The sequence below is a fragment of the Phoenix dactylifera genome, chromosome 2 (genome assembly GCF_009389715.1).
Source record: "Phoenix dactylifera cultivar Barhee BC4 chromosome 2, palm_55x_up_171113_PBpolish2nd_filt_p, whole genome shotgun sequence".
Taxonomy (NCBI): domain Eukaryota; kingdom Viridiplantae; phylum Streptophyta; class Magnoliopsida; order Arecales; family Arecaceae; genus Phoenix; species Phoenix dactylifera.
In genome coordinates this window covers 16,289,023-16,312,041 of record NC_052393.1, presented here as the reverse complement: position 1 = coordinate 16,312,041, position 23,019 = coordinate 16,289,023, and the positions used below count along the sequence as shown (strand labels likewise).

At 39.0% G+C, this 23,019-nt stretch overlaps 2 protein-coding genes and 1 long non-coding RNA gene across 4 annotated transcripts; 1 reads left to right on the top strand and 2 right to left on the bottom strand.

Moving 5' to 3' along the window:
- Positions 1–2,040: 2,040 nt before the first annotated feature.
- Positions 2,041–4,788, bottom strand: LOC103712791 (transcription factor bHLH57). Of its 2 annotated transcripts, XM_039123505.1 has the most exons (5): positions 4,488–4,788; positions 4,253–4,364; positions 3,330–3,974; positions 2,764–3,246; positions 2,041–2,656 (listed from the first exon to the last, which is right to left on the bottom strand). In XM_039123505.1, the coding sequence occupies exons 2-5, from the start codon at positions 4,283–4,285 to the stop codon at positions 2,570–2,572; spliced, it is 1,248 nt and encodes a 415-aa protein (XP_038979433.1). In that variant the 5' UTR covers positions 4,286–4,364; positions 4,488–4,788; the 3' UTR covers positions 2,041–2,569. The 2 variants fall into 2 exon arrangements, with proteins under 2 accessions (XP_038979433.1, XP_026662619.1); XM_026806818.2 differs by having other exon boundaries at positions 4,253–4,788.
- A 10,646-nt stretch (positions 4,789–15,434) lies between these two features.
- LOC113463075 lies at positions 15,435–16,453 on the top strand. Its single transcript, XR_003386741.2, has 3 exons — positions 15,435–15,841; positions 15,960–16,160; positions 16,298–16,453. It is a non-coding gene; the product is annotated as an uncharacterized LOC113463075 (long non-coding RNA).
- A 1,865-nt stretch (positions 16,454–18,318) lies between these two features.
- LOC103712790 (protein DMR6-LIKE OXYGENASE 1-like) lies at positions 18,319–21,701 on the bottom strand. The gene is made up of 4 exons (XM_008799413.3): positions 21,261–21,701; positions 20,928–21,175; positions 19,753–20,077; positions 18,319–18,670 (listed from the first exon to the last, which is right to left on the bottom strand). The coding sequence occupies exons 1-4, from the start codon at positions 21,483–21,485 to the stop codon at positions 18,428–18,430; spliced, it is 1,041 nt and encodes a 346-aa protein (XP_008797635.1). The 5' UTR covers positions 21,486–21,701; the 3' UTR covers positions 18,319–18,427.
- Positions 21,702–23,019: the final 1,318 nt, after the last annotated feature.

The following is a 23,019-nucleotide window of genomic DNA, read 5'->3' as shown; positions in this document are numbered from 1 at the left end:
TGTTAGTTGCATTAGCACTATAATTTGAGGAGTTCAATAACTTAATTAATGTATCCCCATAATAGCTATTCTGTTTCTAAGCTCTTAATGTACCGACTTGCTATCCCTTAATAGAAGAGAGAAATGAGAACAAAAATAGAAAGATGAGTTTATGGCCTTGGCAAAAGAGGTGGTGGCTCATGACGACTGCTGATGGTAGGAGCGATAGAAGGGTTATTAAAATTTGATGCTTGGAGTCGATTGAGTTCATATTAGATTCTTTTTTTAAAAAAAAAAATAGAGGGAGAGTGAGCCACATTGCAACAATGTGAAAAATAGAGGAGTAATATTATAGCAATTAAACATGTAGATAGTTATCCGAAAATCCATAAAGAATGTAGAGAATTATTTTATTAGCCATTATTTTATTTTAGTTTCTAATTTCTATTCATCGAAAACATGCACAACATGTAAAAAAACAAAGCTTAATATCATCGGCTGATATTAATATCATCAACTAATTTCAAGAATATATTTGATTTAATAAAAAAACTTATTTTTCCTTAAAAACTTATTTATTTTATAAAAAATAATAATTATAAAAATTTATACTATATGTCCAACTACTAGTTTTTTGTTTTTACATTATCGAGCACACCCTAAGGAAAAGTTAATTGGGAGCCGAGCTGATCACAAGCGGAGCTTCAGGGCTAAACTCTATTTATTTTTAGTCAAACTTTAGCCAGATCTATTTAAAATTTGATCTTTTCCTATGATCAGCTGTAACCACTGAGGGTGCTACAAAGGTCTGAGATTTTTTTTTTTTTTTTTATCGAGGGTAGATGAAGGACTCAGAATCATAAAATTATTAATCAAAAGTCGAGAAAATTACATTCTTGCTGTGCACTGCCGTAGGCCTAGAGAAGCGTGAACATGGAAGACGTTTCCAGCGACCCATCAAAGCAGGTTCCATCCTCCCTGAGGCATCATTAATTTTAAATGCGACCAACCGACGATGGAACTTTAACTCTAACATAGAAATATCATGAACCAAAGTAATGTATAATATAATTATAAGTTGCTTTAGAAATGTCAATAGAAAAAACCCTGTTGTTGTCTCCCGCTCTTCTACCTCTAATATATTTTTTTATTCAAATCTATCTAAATATAAATATAAATTTGAATATCCAATCAATTAATATTTATATTTATATCTATATTCGTCAAATATATATATATATAAATAGATAAACAATTTGCAGATCCTATCCTTCCTAAGACATCATTAATTTTAAATGCAACCAACCAATAATAGAACTTTAACTCTATCAAAGAGTTATCATGAACCAAAGCCATGCATAATATAATTATAAATTGCTTTTCCAGTTCTTGTCCCCCGCTCTTCTACCTCCAATATATTTTTTCTCTATCCAAATCTATCCTCATGTAGATATAAATTTAAACATCCAATTAATTAATATTTATATTTATATCCATATTTATTAAAAATATAAATATAAATAGATAAATAATTAGCAAGTTCTATCCACCCTAAGGCACCATTAGTTTTAAATGTGACCAACCAATAATAGACCTTTAACTCTATCAAAGAATTATCACGAGCTAAAGTAATGTATAATATAATTATAAGTTGCATGGGAAATGTCAACAGAGAAAACCGGGCTGTTGTCGCCCACTCTTTTACTTTCGATATATTTTTCTCTATTCAAATTTGAGCATCCAATTAATTAATATCTATATTTATATCAATACTTATAATATATATATATATATATATATATATATAAATTGACAAACAATTATTTAATCTATATTTTATATATAATCCTATTTAATTTTATATAATAATCAAGAAGAATAAATAACTATATGAACAAACTACTAAGTTGATTTTCCTTACCTTTAGTAATTTCTTTTAACTTTATATCCGTAAAATTTAGTTATCCAATTTATATTCAGATTTATATTTATATATCTAAAATCTAATTTATATGAATTATAAATAAAATAATTGTGAATATCTTGTTTCAGCCCAATTGCCGGAAGTCCACCATTCCATAAATAAATCAATGGCTAAAACGGAATTTTAACAAACGGTCAGGAACCTCTCATCATGGGCAACTCATACAGCCGCTTTATCCATGGAGCCAAACACAAGACCGAAAAAAAAGGGAACCAAACACATTAGAATAACACATAGAAGGCTAGCCTCGAGCATCATCTGCAATCATGAACGAAGCAATTCAACGCCAGCGATCTCAAAAGGCGCATCCTTTCCTTCCGAGAGAGAGAGAGAGAGAGAGAGAGAGAGAGAGAGAGAGAGAGAGAACAAAAAGAAAAGAAAAGCCAAAAGTAGAGGGACTGAAAGCTCGAAAGATGGAACCAAACAGCAAGAAATTCTCTCACTTCTCTGGTCTCCGGAGAGAAGGAAAAAGCTGCTGCCCCCGCTGCTCCCTTGCTGTAACCCCCCACTCTCCCCTTCCACGGTGCAGCATCAGCATAATAGCATAGCTTTGGACTGCCTTTCTTGGCCCATGTCATCTCTCTGAAATCATGACAAGACCCAGCGTCATCGGCAGGAGTTGATGTAGCCGAATATCTGGTGCACCGCCGTGGCTATCTCGTCCGCGGATCCAAGCTTGCACCCCTCCTCCATCTGTTTGCTCGTTTTAATTACCGGACAAAATATCTTAGAGTTGGTGCTTAGAAGAAAGCATTTAGTTTTTAAGACTAATAATGGAAGACTTTTTTTTTAGTACTAACTTTGAGGTTAAGGGAGTAGAGGATAGAGGAGGGGTCGAGGGAGGTGATGTTGAGGTGGAGGACGGAGAGGCGGAGCTCCTCCAAGGCGGCGATGGCCCGCACCAGCTGCCCCTCCCGTTGCCGCCCCGCCACCTTCAGATTCACGTGTCCCTGCACCACCGTCGCCTCCACGTCCACCCCTACCTCCTCCGCCACCGCCTCCGGCGACTCCTCGCCGTCCTCCTCCTCCTTGACCCGCCGGCGCTGCTGTTGGGACTGCGAGTAGCTCGTGTACTGAGGGGAGATGAAGAAGCCCTCCAGCGAGGCCGGCGCCGACGCCACGGGGCACGCGTCCTCCTCGCTGCTGGTTCTCCGGATGGCGGTGCATGTGGAGGACACGACGGCGGACGTGCGCCGCCGCTTCTCGGCGTGGATGGAGAGGAGGAGCTGCTCGAGCTCCTTGATGAAGTCGATGGCCCCACCGATGATGGAGGCCTGGTCTCCCTGGGGCCAAACACGACGTCGTCAAATGAGGAAACGTGGATGGAATTGGAAGGAGATGGAAGAGAGAGAGAGAGAGAGCGTACGCGTTGGACGAAGGAGGAGGGCATGACGGCGCGGAGGGCGGCGAGGTGGTCGTTCATGAGTCGCCGGCGGTTGCGCTCAACGGCGATGTGGGTCATCCGCTGGCTCTCCGCCTCCTCCGTGCTCTTCGTCGAGGCCGCCGCCGCCCGCAATCGCTTCCTCTTCTTCCGCTCCCTCGTCCCCGCCGCCGCCGGAGATCTGGTGGTTCCAGCGGAGAGTTGGCCGTGGTGGTCGGGTTCGTGGCCCTCGGCGCCTCTGGCGTCGGACTGGGACTCGGAGGCGTGGGTGACGCAGCTCTCCAGCTGCTCCGCGGCACGGACGGAGTCGATCTCGGCCGTCCATTTCTTATCTTGGTGGCTCTGGAGGCGGAGGAGGAGCTGGAAGTTGGCTTCCGGTGGGAAGGAGGCCAAGAGCTCTTGCTGGTGGTGGTGGTGCTGCTGCTGTTGCTGGACGACTTGGAAGTGGAGTTGCTGCTCTTCCTCTTCTTCCGTCTCCTCCTCCACTTGCATTGCGCTTTGGAGCAGCTGGAGGAAGGGCATGTGGCCGTAATGGTCTGGAATTAAGCTGCCGTAGCTCGTCTCAGGACCAGAACTCGGGCTCCAGACTTCCAGTTCCAAGCACTCCGAGCTCCTCCCCTCTCCAGCCAACTTCATTATTTTTTATGAAATTAACCCCAAAAAAAAAAGTTAAACTGGACCGAATTGAGCAAGAGATTTGACTAGAAAACGGATTTCCTTAAAAATAGCAGCTTACACTCGCCACCCAAGAGGAAAGGCGGAATTAAGTGCAAAAGGAATACATAACAAAGAAGAAGAAACAAGGTTTATCCTGTTCTTCTCCTACCTAGAATTTTTCTATATACCACTTGTACCGCATTGAATGAAATCTCCAGAAAGAGAGGGAACTTATTAAGAAGTGCACTTACAAAGGGGTTAATGGGCCCTTGGAGCCTCTCCATTGGAGGTGGTGGGGATAATTGAGCACTCCTGCTCCTACCAGCTGTGTGAAGTACCTTTTAAAACTCCGCACTCAACCACCTGTTCTCTTTCACAATCAAATAAAAAAGGGAGGCTTATTAAATCCCCTCAACACCCGCACGGAGCAATAAATATGGAGGCAAAGACAGGCTGCAGAGAGAGAAAGGAACTAGAGCTCATTACTCTCCGCTCCTTCCCTACTTCTTCTTCTTCTTTTGTTTTCTTCTTCTTCTGTGCTTTGCCCCCCTTCTACGCCTGCGTTGTGAAACAATATAGTGCTATGGCCGTATAAGAGGGGGAAGGAGAGGAGGAAAAAGAAGCAGGAATTAGAGGAAGGAAAGAGATGAGGAGGTGATAGAAACTATAAAAAGTGATGAGTGTGGTGATAAATGAGAAAGGTAGGTAAAGGCTTGCAGCTAAAGATATATGCTTTAGCATCTTGGGAAGTAGTGTTGAGTATCATAATATGAAGGCAATATATGGACCGGGGAGTAGGAGGAGTGGGTGAGATAAGAGCATTGGGGGGGGGGGGGGGGGGGGGGGGGACCTTTGCGTTAGGGTTTAGGGATGGGGGTCCGGATCTGGGGATTGTGGCCCTGTCTGGTTTGCAAGCTCCCATGCATTATTGCTGGATGGCAGATTTGTCCCGAAGTGGCGGCAAGCAGCCGTGGGGACTCCCACCCCTCCTCTACACCGCTTCTCCCTCGCTGTTTTAATTATAGGAGAGAGATTACAAGTATAAGAAAATTTCTGGTGGGCGAGAAAAGTTTCTGAATCCCTGCAAGAAGGATAAAGAGGAAACGAGCAATTATGGAATACTAACAAGTATATATACATGCGTTGAGAGGGAAGACATCGATACTCGTAATCCCCAGGATGACCCTTTTTCCGCTTGTGCACTCGCAGAATTATATATATATATATATATTGAAGTAGAACAAGAAACTATATAGCTGAAAGTTTAATGAATATAACAAACCAAAAGACAACTATAAGATATAAATATATCAATTAATTTTTTACGATCCGCTCTAAATTTTCTAGAGAGGTAAGCTCTAGTAGACTTGCATATCCATTGTCTCCCACGAACAGACTCCAACAACTATGTTAGACATCATTAGCCTTTAAAACTTGTTTACATTTCTTTTAGCAAGATAGAAGGAACTATGCAAGTGCCATGACAGGATGTAAATGTAAACAATTGGGAACTCATAGCTAATCAAGTGAAAGGCAAGGATAACAAACATTTCATAGAGATATACATTATAAAATTGATCTCCAAGGACAATAAAATTGATCTGGAAACGCAAGAGTCCCTATTTCACCTTTATAGATATTAATCATACAGATATACATGCTCAGTTTCAGCATCATCGATTCAAGGGTAACAAACTCTGGATGGACTTGGTCATCCAATTGAATGACAAAGTCAGCAATCCGGGCTTTATTTGCTAAGTAATCAGCAGCCCGATTAACCTCTCGGTATGCATAAGAAACCTGCAAAGCTTGAAATATATTCTTCCATGCTATCATGTCTTGTAACAAAAGAATTTAAACTAGGCACATAAGATTTAGAACCTATTGTTGAGAGATCTAGACTTCAAATTTTGAATATTGCTAAAAGAAAAAAAAAAAAAAAGTTGAGCTAAAACAATGCACGGAGTGTTCCAATTCAACTTATATTGTAGCCGAGTCAAAACCCTGTTACGAAAAATGACCATCCAACACCCATGTTCAAAAATAATACGTTTAATAGATTGATGACAACCTGAGGTCTCCAAAGCCTAGTTCTAGTTATGAATGAGTGATCTGACAAATGACTTGCTCAGTTTATAGTCTTGGGTTTAGGATTATCTCTAAGATATGAGATCTATTTAGACTTAGGCATCATAACGTATTCTATTAATCTTTATGAAAAAGCTTATCTAACTACTTGCTTATAATAATAATTGAACTAATAAAAATATATATTATCTATTAATAAAAATATTCAAGCTCCATTGAAACAAAAACCTCCCCTTTGGCCCTCTTTCTTTAAAAAAGAAAAAAAAAAAACGTAAATTTTGGTAAATTTCAAGCCTGGCTCAACCAGCGATTGATTACATAATTTCTACCCCAAAAGTAGCTACTAGTCAATGACAAGCTCATTTGACATTCTCAGAAGTAGAAAGCGAACTCACAATGAGAAGCATAATTTAGGGACGGTCCGCTTGATGTGGTCACACAAAGGTTTGGAAGGCAGTGTTCCGGTCCTCAAGATTCAATTCAGGTAGTTCTCTTTCTATTACTTCATATTTCAACTACCAAAAGAAAATGACTGATTTGGTACCTATAGATTTTTGTCCTGATAAACTGTACTAAAATATTCCAAAAAGTTTCTAACCATTCGGATTATATTCTATAATGATATTGTTGGTTTATGAGACCAGCTGGTAAAAATATGTAGGTTTATTTGTGACTTTCGTGCCTCCTTCCATTGCATTCCCTTCTTTCCACGATTTATATATCTCAAAACATTCTGAACGATTTACATTTCTTTTCTTTGTTTTTTTTCCAAACAGACTCAAACGGCTTTACATGGAAAGCGAGCACATAGCTCAAAACATTTGAACGTTCTGTATTTTTTTCCAGACGGAATCAAATAGCTGTAGGGAAGCAAGAACAAACCTGAAAGCATTCCGTGATGGGATGGGATGGGATTATAGGGGCGGCAATCAAATCGGGTCGAGTCTAAGATGAGTCGGACTGAATGGAGATCAGATCAAAAATTCATCAACTCGAAGCCAATCTGTTTACTAAAACAGATCAAAATTTTTGATCCGAATCCAACCTATTTATTAAACAAATAACTCCATCCGACCAACATAATCTATTTATTAAACGATAAAATTAGGTTAAACAATTTTTAACAGATTAAATGAATTAAAATAGGTTAAATAAGTTAAGCGGGCCAGGTTAAATAGGTCAGAAACAAATTAAGTAGGTTTTAAAAAAGTTAAACATGTTTTAAATAGGTTAAATCGGTCGGGTAATGATCTGACCTAATTATTAAACAGGTCAAAATGAATTGACCGGATTAAAAGTCTAAACCTGAACCCAACCCGTTGAATAAATAGGTCTAAACAGGTTGATCTGTTTGTAACCCAAATATATCCACGTCAAACCTAAATCTGCTTAAAGTGGATCGTTCATGGGTCGGATTGATGGTTAGATCATAAATTACCATCTTTAGATGGGGAAAAAAATTTCATTCTGTCTAGCTCAAGCACATATCTCAAGATATTTTGTGATGAAATCGGAAGGATCCAACAATATGGGAAGGAAAATTTCATTCTATCAACCTTTTAGTTTTAACCGTTTATATTTGTTTCTTCTTCTTCTTGTTTTTTTTTCAACGGATGACTTATACACGTTTAGTATGAATACGTTTAAAAAAGTCAAAATACAACAAATGTCTCTAACTCCATAGCTTCTCTAGAATAGTAGAATGGTCAATCACAAATGAAGCTATTCAATCTACAGTTTTATTGGTCTTTCTATATACATGTTTAGCCTCTAAGTTTTCCCTTTTTTTTTTTTTTTTTTTTTGGGATAAACTGGATGTGACGCAAGCCCTACCAAAAGGCCTCACTTGGTCTGCTATCCAGTCTTGCCCGTTGTGGTACGTCAGCGCTAGTACAGAGAATCATCGTATCTTTATCTTAAAAGGATTGTGGCCTCACAAAGTGCCACCCACGGAGAGTCGTGCGCGCATGGACAATGCCCAGGTGGAAGATATAGGGACATGCAGGAGGGGGATCCCATAGATTGAACTTGGATGGATTTAGAGTGCCCACAGCTGATAAGAGTCCATTTTAATTTATTGGGCAGCTTAGAGCCAGAAAAACCGAGAATATTTAGATATGATAAAAATCTGTTTCTCATAAGTAAATGATGGCGTTTTTGTTCATATGGCTTTTAATCATAAGTAAACCGAGAATATTTAGATATGGTCTTTTGAAGAGTCGTAAATTATCTATCAAGCATAACTGCTTTATTCAAAATATCGGTGGCCATTAATCAGTTCAATCAAATTGCCACGTATATCATATGGAGATACATGGACAAGACGACTTATGAGAGAGAGAAACATGTGCTATGTTTGGAAAATATTTCATTAATATCTGTTTCACCCATATAACATAGTCTTGGTCTCGGGAAAGGGAAAGAAGACCTATTTGAAATAAATTATTCAAATCGAAACAGTTATAGATGCACCTTTTAAGGCACGGTCCCTCCGAGGCGAGATGTGACAATTAATGCACCTTGTCCAATATACCTTTTACATTTTATAGCCATGGTTCCTTGTGCATGGCTCTTAAGAATACATTGATTTTGATTAGCAAGTTGTAGTGAGAAGTCATACTCTAAGAATCGCATAAGATTGCACATGGACAGGGAATCTTGGAAGAAGCTGGTAAACATTCGCAGGAGAAGGATCATTTGGTTCGAGGGATGTATGCAAAATTTTGGACAGCTCTCCCTTGGGCTTTTTAACTTTGAAATGAACTAGATAGACGAGCAACACGTACGCTCTCCATCCCCTCGTTCTCCGTTCCTCTCTGCGTCCTGCTTCCTTGTCCTTCTTTTCAGTCGATCGTAGTTGTCCTCCTTTTGACCGCGGAATACATATTCCCGAGGCCTGCCTGTCCTCGGTGCGCTCCGGCCATATCTTTTACCGCCCTCCAAAACTGCGGTAAAGCGTCGCGGTAAAACGCGCGAAAGGTGATGGAATGAACTCTACGGCGTACACCTATTTACCTTGTTATAAATTTCAAAGCAATGAATATTGTCATGCACGAATTTTTTTTTGTTTGGCAACGCAACTAGAAAGGAAGGAAAAAAAAAAAAAATCACCACATCATTCAATTATATTTGGTGAGATAATAAGTATGATCTATTCATGGCAATTTTTAATTATCATTATAAACTAATTTTTTTTTAATACCGGCAGCTCACACTAGTCTTACGTGAGCATTGCCATTAGAGTCAAGAAACAAAATACTATACAGAGGTGGAGGAACATATATAAAATGGGTCCAAAAATATTTTCAGAATAGTGAGTAGTAAAAGAGGCGATGCAATCAGCAGTTCGATTCATCTTTCGGAATATATGCATAACCTGGTAGGCATCGCACTTTCTCAGTAACCTTCGAATGTCATCTAGAAGCGGGTGATCGGACATCTTCGATCTCTCCGATAAAATCTGCTACCAAAATTAATACTTTCAGTGGAGAATAGAACAAGCGTTCTTAACAAATTTATTAAGTTTCATCATTGTCTCTGTTGAAATCACCACTTACTTCAAAAGCTCAAGCTAATAGAATGAAGTGGATTTATTTATATATTTTATATTCTTTTACAGTCCTTCTCACATGTGGGCCATTTTTTTTTAATGAATAATCCCAACATGCGAAATTTTTAATAATGGAGTCAAAAAGTGCGGAGACAGGGTTTAAATTCCGCATCTCTGCTCTGATACTAGGTTGAAATCACCATTTGTTCCAAAAATTTAAGCTAATAAAATAATATAAATTTATTTATAATATTTTTAATTTTTTTACTGTCTCTAATAAAATGTTGCTCGGGTTCAAGAACTATGTCTATTACATTCAACCCAGCTCACTTATTTTTGGTAAATAATAGGAGGGGAGGGGAGGGACCAGCACACCCACGTAGCAGCCCCATTACTGGGCCCCCCTTCCACTAGGAAATGTTCGATACAGGTCGCAGGTTTCGCGTGCCTTCTCCGATCCGTGGGCTCACCCCACTGGGTTCACCGCCTCACGTATGGGTATGTCACCCTAGTGCCATCTTGGTACAAGTGGAAGGAAAGCATAATCGCTAACAAGCTAGCCGGACGTGGGGCATTCAATCCCCTAATTTAATCGACGTCCGTGCGTTTCGAACCCGGACAACTAGAACGGAATTATCGCCTCCTTACCATCAGACTACTATCTTGGTGGTACCCAGCTCACTTATGGCGGACGGGTTTTACTACCATCATCCTCTCCGTTGAAAGATAAATTTGTGTGTGATGGGAGAAGGGAGGTGAAAAGATGGACAAGTCTCCTCGTATGATTTTTGTCCGGAAGAGGAGCGCGTTTCCTCGAGGGGAAAAGAAAAAAAAAAAAAAAAAAAAAAAAAGGAGAAAAAAGAAGTAATAACTACTCATTTCTAAGCTGTCCCCTTGGCTGTGGGATGGTGGGTACAAGCGTACCTTTTTTTAGCTGAAGCTGTCCGGAAGTTTGACCTTGCAGGATTCCGTCCTCCTTACGGAAAGCATCTGACAGGAATCCGACGGTCCAACAGCTTGGAAGGCTGTCAGCTGACTTCGATGGAACAATTAAACCTGCCTTCTTCTTTTCAACGGCGCGGACCGGAGAGGATCCGGACTGTGTCTTTTCTGCGTTTTTTTTGCTTCCATGGCCTTCGATGCGAGGTTCGGCCTCGGGTGATGCAATACTTCGGCTTCAAAAATATTTATTAGTTGTTTTAAATAATTATGGGCTGCAGAAAAAAATAGAAATAACATTATATCTATCGAAGTAGTTACGTCATAAGTTTATTTATTGACTGCAAATATTATATTAATCTTTGAAGAAAAGCCATTTTAGGACTTTTTGCATGCATCCCTACAATTTTTTTTTTAGGCATTTATTCTTTAAAACTACTTTTTTGCATGCATATTTTTGAAGTTATCTCTCTTTTTTTTTTTTTGGAAAACTACTTTATTACCCTTTATATCACCGCTCCTCAAAAATTATGCAAAAATATAGCTTTTTACAATATAAACTAAATATTATTTTGTGCATCGTTGCAAATTTTGCAAAGAAATTTCAGAGTTATATATGCAGTGGTCATTTTTGAAGGATAATACGTAATAAGCAATATTTATAGCTAGGGTGTAATACAAATTAAAGGCCTTTTTATTTATCCACATGAAAATAATAAGGTTGATGCAAAAGACATTCTTGTGCTAGGCATGGTTTATAATAATTTTCCACTAAAATAATTATACTTATCATAAGCAAGCTTGATTCTACATTATTTCCTTTTAATATGTGTCTTCCAAAATTCTATGTGCATAAAACTTATTCTATATCTTATGCTCTCCTTATTCTCCTAGAAAATGCTACCCTAACAGCTGTTATTTCTGAGGAAATGTTTACTTTTAAATTATTTTCATATAAAATACTATTATGATAATCATTATTTATTATTATAATACAAATAATGGTCAATAAAGGAAGAATAACAGTTTTTTGTTAAATTATTATCACTGAATAATCTTATTTCCTAGTTGATATAAAGATTAAATATTATCTGATTTACATGAATAGCAGAAATGTTAGTACAATACGTTACCTACCAAATAGTCATAGTTATGTATTTGTTTATTTATTGTAAGTAGGATGAAAGAGGTCAGATGCTCCATACAAGAAAAGAAAATTGAGGCATAAAAGTAACAAAGTCGTCTCAAATACTTCCCAAGCATCACCTTGTACCAAGTAATGCAAATCATTTAGAAAATTTTGAGTCTAGCATAGTCAATTTGATGCATTAGAGCCTTCTCCATATCCACCATCTGCTAATATCTACTAATATACAATAAGAAAGGCTTTAAGAATGGCTTCAACCAAATGGCACTAAAGCTTGAAGTTGGGGGCTGCATGTTATTAGAAAAATCCAAAATCTCGCACTTCTGTAAGCTTCCATCGTATTAATTTTTCCAGCTATACCATATAATACATGAGAGAAAAAAAGAAAATTATAAATGCCTCCGCCATGCCACTTTCTCTCCTTGCGCGGACCCAATGATTAAAAGAAAAATAAAAAAGCATGCTCCTAGTATATGCATAGTATATGCAAAAGACTCTAGCAAACATAATGCATAACTTCCTTACATTATGATTGATGAAAATGTCATTGGTGTTCCAGTGGTTTGAGTTGAAAGGTATGGAACCCATCCAGCATAGCTTGACGAGTCCTAATAAAAAATGTGACCTAACATGTTGACAATGCGAATGTGTTAAGATCCAAATCTAAATTTTAACTCTGAAGCTAGTTCGGTTCAGAAGCTGAGTCAAGCATGACTTACTTACTGGCGTATAAATATCTACCACCAGCCTAGTAAAATTTGGATTTGTCTGTCTTCATTGGTTTTTTGCTGCTTTTATTCTCTAGAGCAGCGGTACCTCATCTAAATAAGAAACAAGCCCTCCTCTTTCTTGCAGTAATTAGAGTCATTAATTTTTACCTCCTGTTATTTTATTTTATTATATATTCTTATTGTTATTTGTGATAAGAGCCTTCACCTTCTGCTTCGCTGGACCGTAGGTTACGACTAAGAGGAGCTGCGCCCACAAGCGCACATGGCCTTGGGACGCTCCTCTGCTCATGATGAGGACGGGGAGCCGCATCTCAATTAATGAATCGCCCTGGTATGATGTGATTTGCTCACCAAGAGCGGTCCTTCTAAGGAGTAATTTGGCCACGGTGAGTGGCTGAAATTTGAAGACATTGATAGAATAGATGAGCGCGGATAGATGAGCGCTATCTTCTATTTCAAAATATTCGGATCATGACGAAAGATGATGTTGAGTTTCAAGCTAAAAATATTTAAAAAAAATTAATAAAGCTGCGGACTGGATGATTTCGTATGTGGTCGATTAATTCTGAAAGAAGCCTATAGATCGAAAAAAGAGAGCCGCCTAGCATACTATGTGATGTATGGTATTTTTTTTTTGAATATATTCATATGAAAAGTATATAAATCGTGGGCTAAAAAAAGTAAAAAAATAAAAAAATAAAGAGAGAGAAAGAAATAAGAAGAAAAAAAAAAAGTACATGGCCTGCGGGCGGTACCCAAGGGCTATTCGGTGGTCAGATGGGCAGCAGCATTCCGTGACGAGAACCGCAGGCGAGGACATACGTGCGGTCCACAACAAGTTTGGCTGATTTGAAGTCATGGTACAGATGCTAGCTCGCACTTCTTGCATCGGCTTCTTAAAAAACATTGGCTTACTTGGATAAATTTTTGGAATCCAGATTTTTTTTTTCACATAAAATTTATTAAAATCACCGGTTTCTTGACCGGTCCAATTTCACTATTCACTTGCGATGCCAGTCACTCACTGTACTTGAAAATGATATCCGACTATCTGTCCTTTTTAACTCTTTTAAAAACTTCCAGGACGGAGAATAAAGTATATTTTACTCTTTCACGTCAGGGTGTAAAATGATGTAAAATCTTTATTTTTATTTGAAAAATACAGTGTTGTAATTGTAGTTATTTTTTTTTCTATTTGAATGGTGATGGGGGAATAAACAATGTTGTTTAGATATAACTCGGAAATTAGTGGATAAAAAGAAGTGATTCTTATAAAATTAGAAAGTTTATCATCCAAATCCATATTATTGTTAATATAATAATTATTTTCAGAAAGTTTGTTTAACAAGTCAATGATGACAAGATTGGTAGAAAAATGAGCAGACATGCCCCCAATATTAGAATAGTCGAAAAGAGGATAATCGAATGGAGGATTCGAGAGTTGCGTCGGTTCAGATACTTTGATTTTCAAGAACTTTTATTACCATCATCATATCATCATCCGAGAAAGATTGATTGGGATATGTAGCTTAGACTGTGGTGGAGGAAGTCTAAGTTAACACTAGTCTAAAGGTAAAATTCTTCCGAAAAATAAAGTGTAGGATAACATAAAGCTAAAATAAATTAAAATCTATTGATATATTGGATGCCGAAAGCTCCTTCATAGAATACAATTACATTTATTTATACGTAGTACAATAACTAGAATATAACCAATGATTCTTGTAACTATTTATGTTGCTATGATCCTTAGCGGTTTCAGAGTTTTGCTTCCATAATCCCACATGTAGTATAACTGCAAAATAGATCATGATCCAACTTTCTTCAGCCTGTGACTCATAATCACTCATTATGGCTGCTCACAGTTAAAGTCCGATCTTTCGTCCTGCCTACCAATATTATGGTTGAATTCTACCTCTTCGACTTATGCCTCCATATTTAGTAAGATCTATCATGGTCGAGTCTTATCAAGTTTAGCAAAGAACATGCAACTTTTATGTGCTCGGGCTCCATCTAACTTGATTCAGCCGGCTAGATTATTGATATAGAATGTAAACAATAATATGATATACCATATAATAATATCTTATATTGAAATTTTTTATGGTTCTCCAAAGGGTAAGATCATCTTTAACCCAAGTCAATACCACCTATGGCGGGTGATAGGCGTGGCTACTGTCGTAATTTTCTTGAACTCTAAGGTTGTTTTCACATTGCTTCGAATGGCAGGAAGCATAATTTTGTTGAAGTTAAGGGGCTCTTTCTGAATAGACTTGTCCCCAGTTTAACCTGTTCCAGAGAAAGCGCAGCTAGGGGGAGAGCATGAGGAGGAGTTGCGTAGGGCGAGATGGATCTGAGAGGGGCTTCTGATCTGGTTCAGCCTTCGCTCCCCACAAAGATTCCGGCCAACTCAGGGACCAAGTCTTGGTTATCCGACGAGCCATTGATGGGATTCTTCTTGGGCGACAGCTGTGGCCTTTGTTGTGGAAGAAGGCGGGGGACACCACAACAAGAATGGGTTTTCCTGACTATTTTCTGTCGATGCAAGAAAGAAGCGTCGGCAATTTGGGTACCCCGCCAAAATTTACCGACGCTTTTTAGTAGTGTCGGAAGAAATCAAGATTAGACGACGTTTAAAAGTGTCGCCGAAAGCCCTCTCAAACTAAGACGACGCTTTAGAAGGCATCGTCAGAAGCCTTAGTGTACTAATGCGCGCTTTTGAAAACATCGTCGGAGGCCTAATCATCCCTAGCCTAATTTTTTTCCAAGACAACGTTTTATAAAGCGTCGTCAGAGGCCTAATCACCTCTGGGCTAATCTCTCCGAAAAACGATGCTTTAAAAAGCATCGTTGGAGGCCTAATAATAGACTAAGACGACGCTTTCTAAAGCATCGTTGGAGAACAATCGCGGGATCACCCCTCCCCAATCCCTTTCTCTCTCTCTCTCTCTCTCTCTCGCAATCCCTAACCCCTTCACCCAGCCGCCATCATCTTGCAAGCCCCTCCTTCACCCAACTTGATCGGCTAGCCCTCTCCCCCCAAATCCCCCCACCGAGCTTCAAATCAAGAACCATACTCTAGCCCTCTCCCCCTTCATGCTCTCCCTCTCTCCATTTTGTGCGCCTCCCCCTCCCCTTCCACCGCCGCCCTCCCTTAGGTCCCCGTGTTCTACCTAGTTGGAGCCGGGAACCCGCAGTGCTGGTCGCAAAATCGAGCTCCGAGGGAGAGGTGGCTGCGGCGGGAGATGCGGAGGAGGTGGCAGTGGAGGAAGGGGAAACCCTAGCAAACCAGTCGGAGGTGAAGGAAGAGTCGAAGGTCTCTGATGGCGAAACCGAGGTGAAGTTGAGGAGGAAACCTAAAATCAAGCTTGAAGATATCATGGGGGTAAATTCTTTTAAGGTGCTCTGTTTTTCATAAATTATATGGTTAAAAATTTTTGCTATGGGAGAGTGTGGATTGATGTGTAGATTTTTTTTTTTCATTTCTTTTTGATGCAAACTAGTGAACAAGAGAGCAGTCGAGGCTGCTGAGAAGGAAAGGCTAGTGCCAGACATCAAGACTGGGGATATTGTGGAGATTAAACTCATCATGTTTGAGGGAGACGAGTTGGATCTTTTTTTTTTTTTTTTGCATAGACGAGTTAGATCTTTGCTCGCTCTTCCATATCGTGAAGCTCAAGGTCGAGATCTGAGCTGCTGAAAAAGTATACAACCAAATTCTTAAATCATTCTTCGCTCTCAGCTTCTCGAATTTTCTTCTCGCCTTTTTGCAACTCTAAATCTTCTCGCTCTCAGGTTGTCCTCTTTTTGGGTTTTAATTCATTTTTGATCTCGCTGGCAGCTGGGTTTTCAAGGAGCTAGCATTTGAAGACCAAGATAAAGATGAAGATGAAGATGAAGGCTGAGGGATGCTTCTATTTCTACTGTAATTTTTAATTTGTAACTTGTAATTATGCTTCATGTATTATTTCTATTATAATTTGTTAAAAAAATATCAATAAATTGAGCATTTGTTGTTGTTCCTGTGTTATGTCTTTTCTAATTTTATTAGGAAGAGTAGGAGGAAGTGAGGAGGCCAGACATTGTCGTCGCTATGGGGTTGGGATGCGGTGCAAAATGGCACAAATTGTGGGGCTCCGACCCAAGATCACGAGCCGCCTCCTCTCCCCACTCGACTTCTTTTGCGCCATCGCCCACCCCTACTCCCTTTCCCTCCCCGAGAAGACTCTCCTCTTATAAAATAATATAAAGAAGCACAATGATCTTCTCTAAAGGAATGGATGATATCCTGATTTGGACTTAGAATTATAAAAAAGTAGAATTAAGTCAAGTGAAATGCTGTACATGGAAGCTTCAGTGAACAGCAAGCAGATGCCTAACTAGATTATCCTTTTGATATTGTGATAACCAATTGAAATCTCACCTACCATGGATTTATCGGAGAAGAAGCAGTGTATCAGAATGATAAGATGAAAGATTTCACCACTTATACACAAGAATGGCAACTATTGCAAGTGTTTTTAGAGATCCAAATAGACAAACATTATCCCGCGAAATGCAGCAGCATCACCAGAACAATCACATCTATAAAATCTTGTATAATCAAGAGAACCACAACTAATGTGATATCTTTTTTAAAATTTAGTTCAGAGAATCAAGAGAGACTAAGGACTCGTAGCTTGTCATAAAGGTTGTAATCTAAAGTATAAAGAAGTTGTTTTTGATTAGTGGTTTGCTGTCTGTGGCTGATTAGTGGGTTCTCATCGTGTGTTTCATTTGGGCTTTTATTGGTGGCCTGCATAAATTGAAATCAACCAATCTAAAGCGGTCCCCTGTGTTAATAAAAAGGGAAAAAAGGAACGAACGGATCCGTCATCCGTTCGTGAATCCAACAGCTCCCTTCAAATTTTCTTCAGATTTCTACTGCACTCAGACATCTGCATCTGTTTTGGAAAGTCCACGCTAACACGTACATGCAAGTTGATATGCATGACATTTCAGATACACAGCAGATCCTTGGTTTATGGGTATACAAAAAAAAAAAAAAATCCTGTGAATACTGTGAAATGAAGTCTTGCTTGGCCTGTGTTCTTATGAATCCTGTTAGATCGCACAGGATTATTCAAACAGGCCCTCAATTGGATTTTTTCAGCATCGAATACAATGTGGCTCACATGAATTTCATGATAATTAGAATTGCACTTTAGTTATTTGGAGTTTGTTTTGAGGATGGAGTCATTTAAAAGTTCGCTGAAGTCTATGTTCATAGTGCAGGAAACATAAGACACCCATTGCTTGTTTGCAGCTTCAGAGCGATATTCTATACAACAAAACTGTATCATGAGAAGGGATCAACCCAAAGTTCTCCATTGCTCCACCAAAAAATATCTTTGGAAGCCCATAGTTGCCATTTATCAAGGCTCATGACAAGTCGAGAAGGATACCATAAGAAAAATATGTATACATTTCCTCTTGTTTCACATCCCATAGGCTCTGACTGATTGTTTTTTTATTGCAAAATGTTAAGAATTTCTGATATTTTTTCGTCGCTTTTTTTTTTTTATATACATGAAGTGGCACATTTATGGTTCAGGAATCTGGTGACGGTGGAGTGGTGGACCCACTCATGGCTTAATGAAGGGTTCGCAGCCTGGATATTTTAACTATGTTGATGTTTCTACTTGGTTTCCTTCAGTTCTGCTCTAGACTGGTGGAGACAAGGGAGTTTTCTTTTGATCGGGCCCGACTAACGGGCTTCTGCTCCACGTAACGTGGGCCGGGCCACCGGATGCTTGCCCGCGTGAAAGACCATAAAAGGCCGAACCTTATTGACGTTAAGAATAAGGATCTTTCAACATAGAAACCATTTTTCCGGCTTAGAAAACCAAATAAGGCTACTCGATAATACATACTTTAAACAAGATAATTTAAAGCAAACTAGATAGTTTGGAGCAACAATTGCTAGGCGGCTTTAAAGTTTAAACACATCAAGGCAACTTGCAGATTGGAGCCCTCGTTTCCAAAACTTCTCATAGTAGTCCCCATAGGTAAAGCTTCGATATATGGGTGGATGCTCCTCATCAGCTATAGCTTCCGCTGGTTTAATTAGTGCATCTGGAGATGGGCAATAGAAAGTAGGGACAGAGATCCTCTCACTTGTATCATTCACAATTACACGATGAAGCACACTTTTATAACGATCATTGCTAAGAACCTACAGAAAAAATAAACATACAATTTTGTGTCGAATAAGTCTATATGATATTATCCAACTCCTACATGTAGCAGCAGCCAACTTGACACTTAAATTGCACCAAGCCCATAACCGAACTTACCTAAACTTCATTCCTGTATTTTAAAAACCATGTCGAAACCATGTACGTTCTGCTCAAATTTCTGTTGGAGTTAATTAATAGATATTTCAAGAAGTAATTCTGACCAACTAGCTAGAAGAATAAGAGCCTAGTTTTAAAAGGATAAAACAATTATGCACAGTCATCAACTCTGTTTTTCTGCAGTCCTTGCCATAAATTAAGAGTCCGCGATTTCCAAACCATATACTTTCTTCTTTTCTTGTATAGAATATCTTACAGTAAGGTAGCACCTATTGGAATTATCTTAGTCTCAAATACTGGGAAATAACACCATCTAAAGTTCAAACTTGAAACCCCTGCTCCCATGGGCCAGGGATGCAGCCATTGGGCCACAGTCCAGTTTGCCCTGCTCTTGCACATATGTATCGAATAAATTATCCTCTCCAAAGGAATCCCTGATGTGCATGCTGGTGTTGTTCCAAAGAGGAGGATTTGATGCCGATGCAGCAACTGCAGAAATTGACCACGATCCACCATAGCTTAGATTATTTTAACTTGGCTCTTTTCTAAATGATAGCAGGCCATACTATGACACCTTGTGCTACATACATGTTCCATTCACTATTAATCTGATAGCCAGATCACAACAGTGTCAGGAATAGCTCCTAGATGCAGCTAGTTCTTTATGCTGAAGATAACGACGCGCCCTTAGACAATAATTTCTTCTTGTTTTTTCGATGGTAATATTTTTTTGCTTGATGGTAGTCTTAGATTTAATAATATAAGATAGTACTCCAAATGAATCCAACTACCACACCAATCATTTCCTGAACTAGCTCGAGAAAGTAGGCGAATTTTGGGGGGAAAACACGAAAAAATGATGTGGGCGAGGACTCGTCCGGTATATATGTATATGTAACCAGCTACTATTCTACGGAGTCCAGCATTAACTTATGAATGGAACAAGAGAATCCAAATATACCTGTATCATGTCACCGATGTTGATGACCAAGGTATCTGGGACTGGGTTGACAGCCACCCATTTGCCGTTTCTGATGAGGACCTGCAAACCAGAGACTCCATCTTGGAGAAGGATGGTGATGGCGTTGGGGTCTTTGTGGCCCGGCAGGCCGTAGGTCAGCTCCGGCTGGGGGCACGGAGGGTAGTAGTTTATTGCCATATGTTGTCCCTGCTTGCCCAGTGCCTTCTCCATGTAGTCACTTTCAAGCCCCAAGCTCTCGGAGATGGCTTCTAACAGTCTCAAGGCTAGCTCTCTCGCGTTCTTGCAGTACTCACCAACAACTTGCCTGCAAGACAACTTGTGCATTCAAACATTCAAGTGATGTTTTACTGATTTCAACTGGAACTTTTTTTTATTTATTGAGTTTTTTGTTTGTCTTTTTGTCGTTGGCAGGGGTCTTCCTAACTTTCGTCGAGGATGAGCTTCCTTCCTTTCTTCTTCTTCTTTTACTTGAGATAAAGTGGAGCTGCCATTTTTTTTGCCTAATAAATAAAGCTGAACTGATTGAGGGCTGTCCAATCTTCTTTAGCTCAACCGAGTTCTCTAAAACAGCTAGCATTATTCCATTATATATGCATGGTGAATTGTTGCTGAAACGCTTATGAAGTATTACAAAAATTATGACAGTCACTATTATCCAACACTTCTAGAATGCAATTATTTGACTTCAAGATTATAGTAGTTACCTTCGTCAGAAAAAAAAAAGGATTATAATGGTTATAGCAGTCATTACTCATCGTTATGTTAGACAATAACAATCAATATATAATGGAAGAGCAACACCATTATCTGCCCAAATAACTACTGACCTATAAAAATACTATTTTTGATCTATTTGTTGAACAAAAAATAATTTCAGCTGGTGTAACCAAATGGAAAATAACAGTTGTTATTTTCTCTGTATAATGTATAAAAATTGTTCTTATAATGATATAATCATAAGATAACAGCTGTTATTTAAGTACCTAGATACTACCTATATAGATAGATGGATGGATAGATATAACGTCCTATATTTCTCTAAAACTGCTAAAATGGATCTCATTTTAAACCACAATGTCAACATAAACAAAAAACCAAAAAGTAATATTAACCTTCAAATAGATGGGAATGGTAGAAGCTTTGATTTTGCGTACCTAAAACATGGAGGGTTGGAGGGCCACTCATGCGCAAAATCCTCGAGAGGGTAGCAATGGAGTCTTAAGTAATCTCTCCAGCTGCTTACTTTCTCGGTCTTCACATTGAAGCTGGTCGATAGCCTGGTCGTTCTTGTAGGATCCTGAGAGTAGCTCTTCAACCTTTCCGACTCCGGCAAATGAAAGAAATCCTTCGCAACACGTAGCATGCCATCAACGACATCCTTTGGGATGCCATGATTCTTAACCTACAAAATCCATGCACCACGGATTCAGAGAAGAGAAAGCACTAAAGGAAAACCGATGCTTCAAACACCATTTGCAGAGATCTACCTGAAAGAACCCGTCATTCCGGCATGCCAAACCAATTTCTCTAACAACCTGGGATCGATCCTCGCAGGTGAGACCTTGAAGATCTATGAGAGCAATCGTTGCATTGGACTCAACGTTGAGCAGGTCGGGACGGTCGGAAAGAGGCCTGATGTAATTGTGGGGGACTTGTTTAACGTGGGAAGAAACAAGGTCAGTTAGGAGAAGCTTGGTATAAGCAGTGGCCATGGAGGAAGACAACCTAGGGGAAATTAACCTAAACTCTATGACTACGTTTCTGATGACTAACTGGCTTAGAGTCCCCTATAAATAGCGGTCGATATGGTAATAATAATGTGCCACCTTTTCTCGCTGAGTGAACATATATTTTTACTGCTCTCCATCCAAACATCAGAAATCATGTTTTCTCACGAAGATTGAATCCAATTGTTGGGTTTGAGCTAAAAAAGCTCAGGCGTTCCCCGCATGGTGCCGGCCACTGCCCATTGCCAAATTTATGGTAATCATGATGTTTCTGATCCCATTATAACTCCTCATTTCGGGTCTTTATTTTCTGGTACGCTTCCTTCCATGAGCGCTTACCCAAGCCTAGTGACGTGGGAGACATGACGTCAGGAAGAGGTTATATTATTTGCGTCATCTATGAGTCACTGGAGGTCCGCTTCTGCGTAGAATAATGTACAGGAAACGACGAATGCAAGAGTCGGTGGAAACGGCGCCGTATTCACGGCTAAGATTTTTTTTAGCGTAGAATAATGTACAGGAAACGACCAATGCAAGAGTCGGTGGAAAAGGTGCCATATTCACGGCTAAGATTTTTTTTATAAAAAAAATAACGCCTGATCGTTCGTCGACCGTGCAATAATTTTTAATTATTAGGGACCAGACTTATAACACCAGATTCAATTATTGACTTTTTATGCGAACAAAATTACCCTTCTATTTCATATTCATAGTAGATGCATGGCTGATCAACTGACAAACAAAATTTGTACACCCATAAATGGCACGTCTCGGAAAAGACTTACATCCCTCAATGAAATGATTAATTTTGACAAATAGCGAAGAAAACCTCAAATTCCTTACACAGCCAAGTTATGTATCATATAGATAAGGTTGGTATTAGGATATGTTCAATCACCCACAAGGAACTCATGAATGGCTTCGTCCACTTCAACTATGCTACAACTACTACAAAAAAATCGGTTGACGTTTTTTATTGTGTATACCGATGCTTATAAGTGTCGTTAGTTTTATTAGCGACGCTTTATAAAGCATTGCAAAAGTGTCGGCAATATGAGCATTGAAAAAAAAATGCCAACGCTTAGAGAAAATGTCGATAATTACCGGCGCTGCATTTAGAGATGCTTACAAGCGTCGCTTTTAATAGCAACGCTTTAAAGCATCATTACAATTATTTTTTAAAAAAAATATTTAAAATGATGCATGATTAGATAGCAACACTTTGAAGCGTTGTTATAAATATTATTTTTAAAAAAAATTATTTAGAAAGATGCATGATTAGTATAAGTTGTTTACAATCCGGCCAAACTCCTCTCTCCTTCCCCTAAAACCAAATGAGCTAGACACTGCCTTCAGTACGCCTTTGCAAAAGACAACACGGTATCAGACAAAGTTTTACTAAAGGCTATTAAAATCTTCTCTAGCCTCGGTAAACCATTTGTAGAACCAAGCAGCATTATCCATTGGCTCACCATCTCCATAACTATGATTTCCAAACAAAATTGGTAAATAAAAAAAA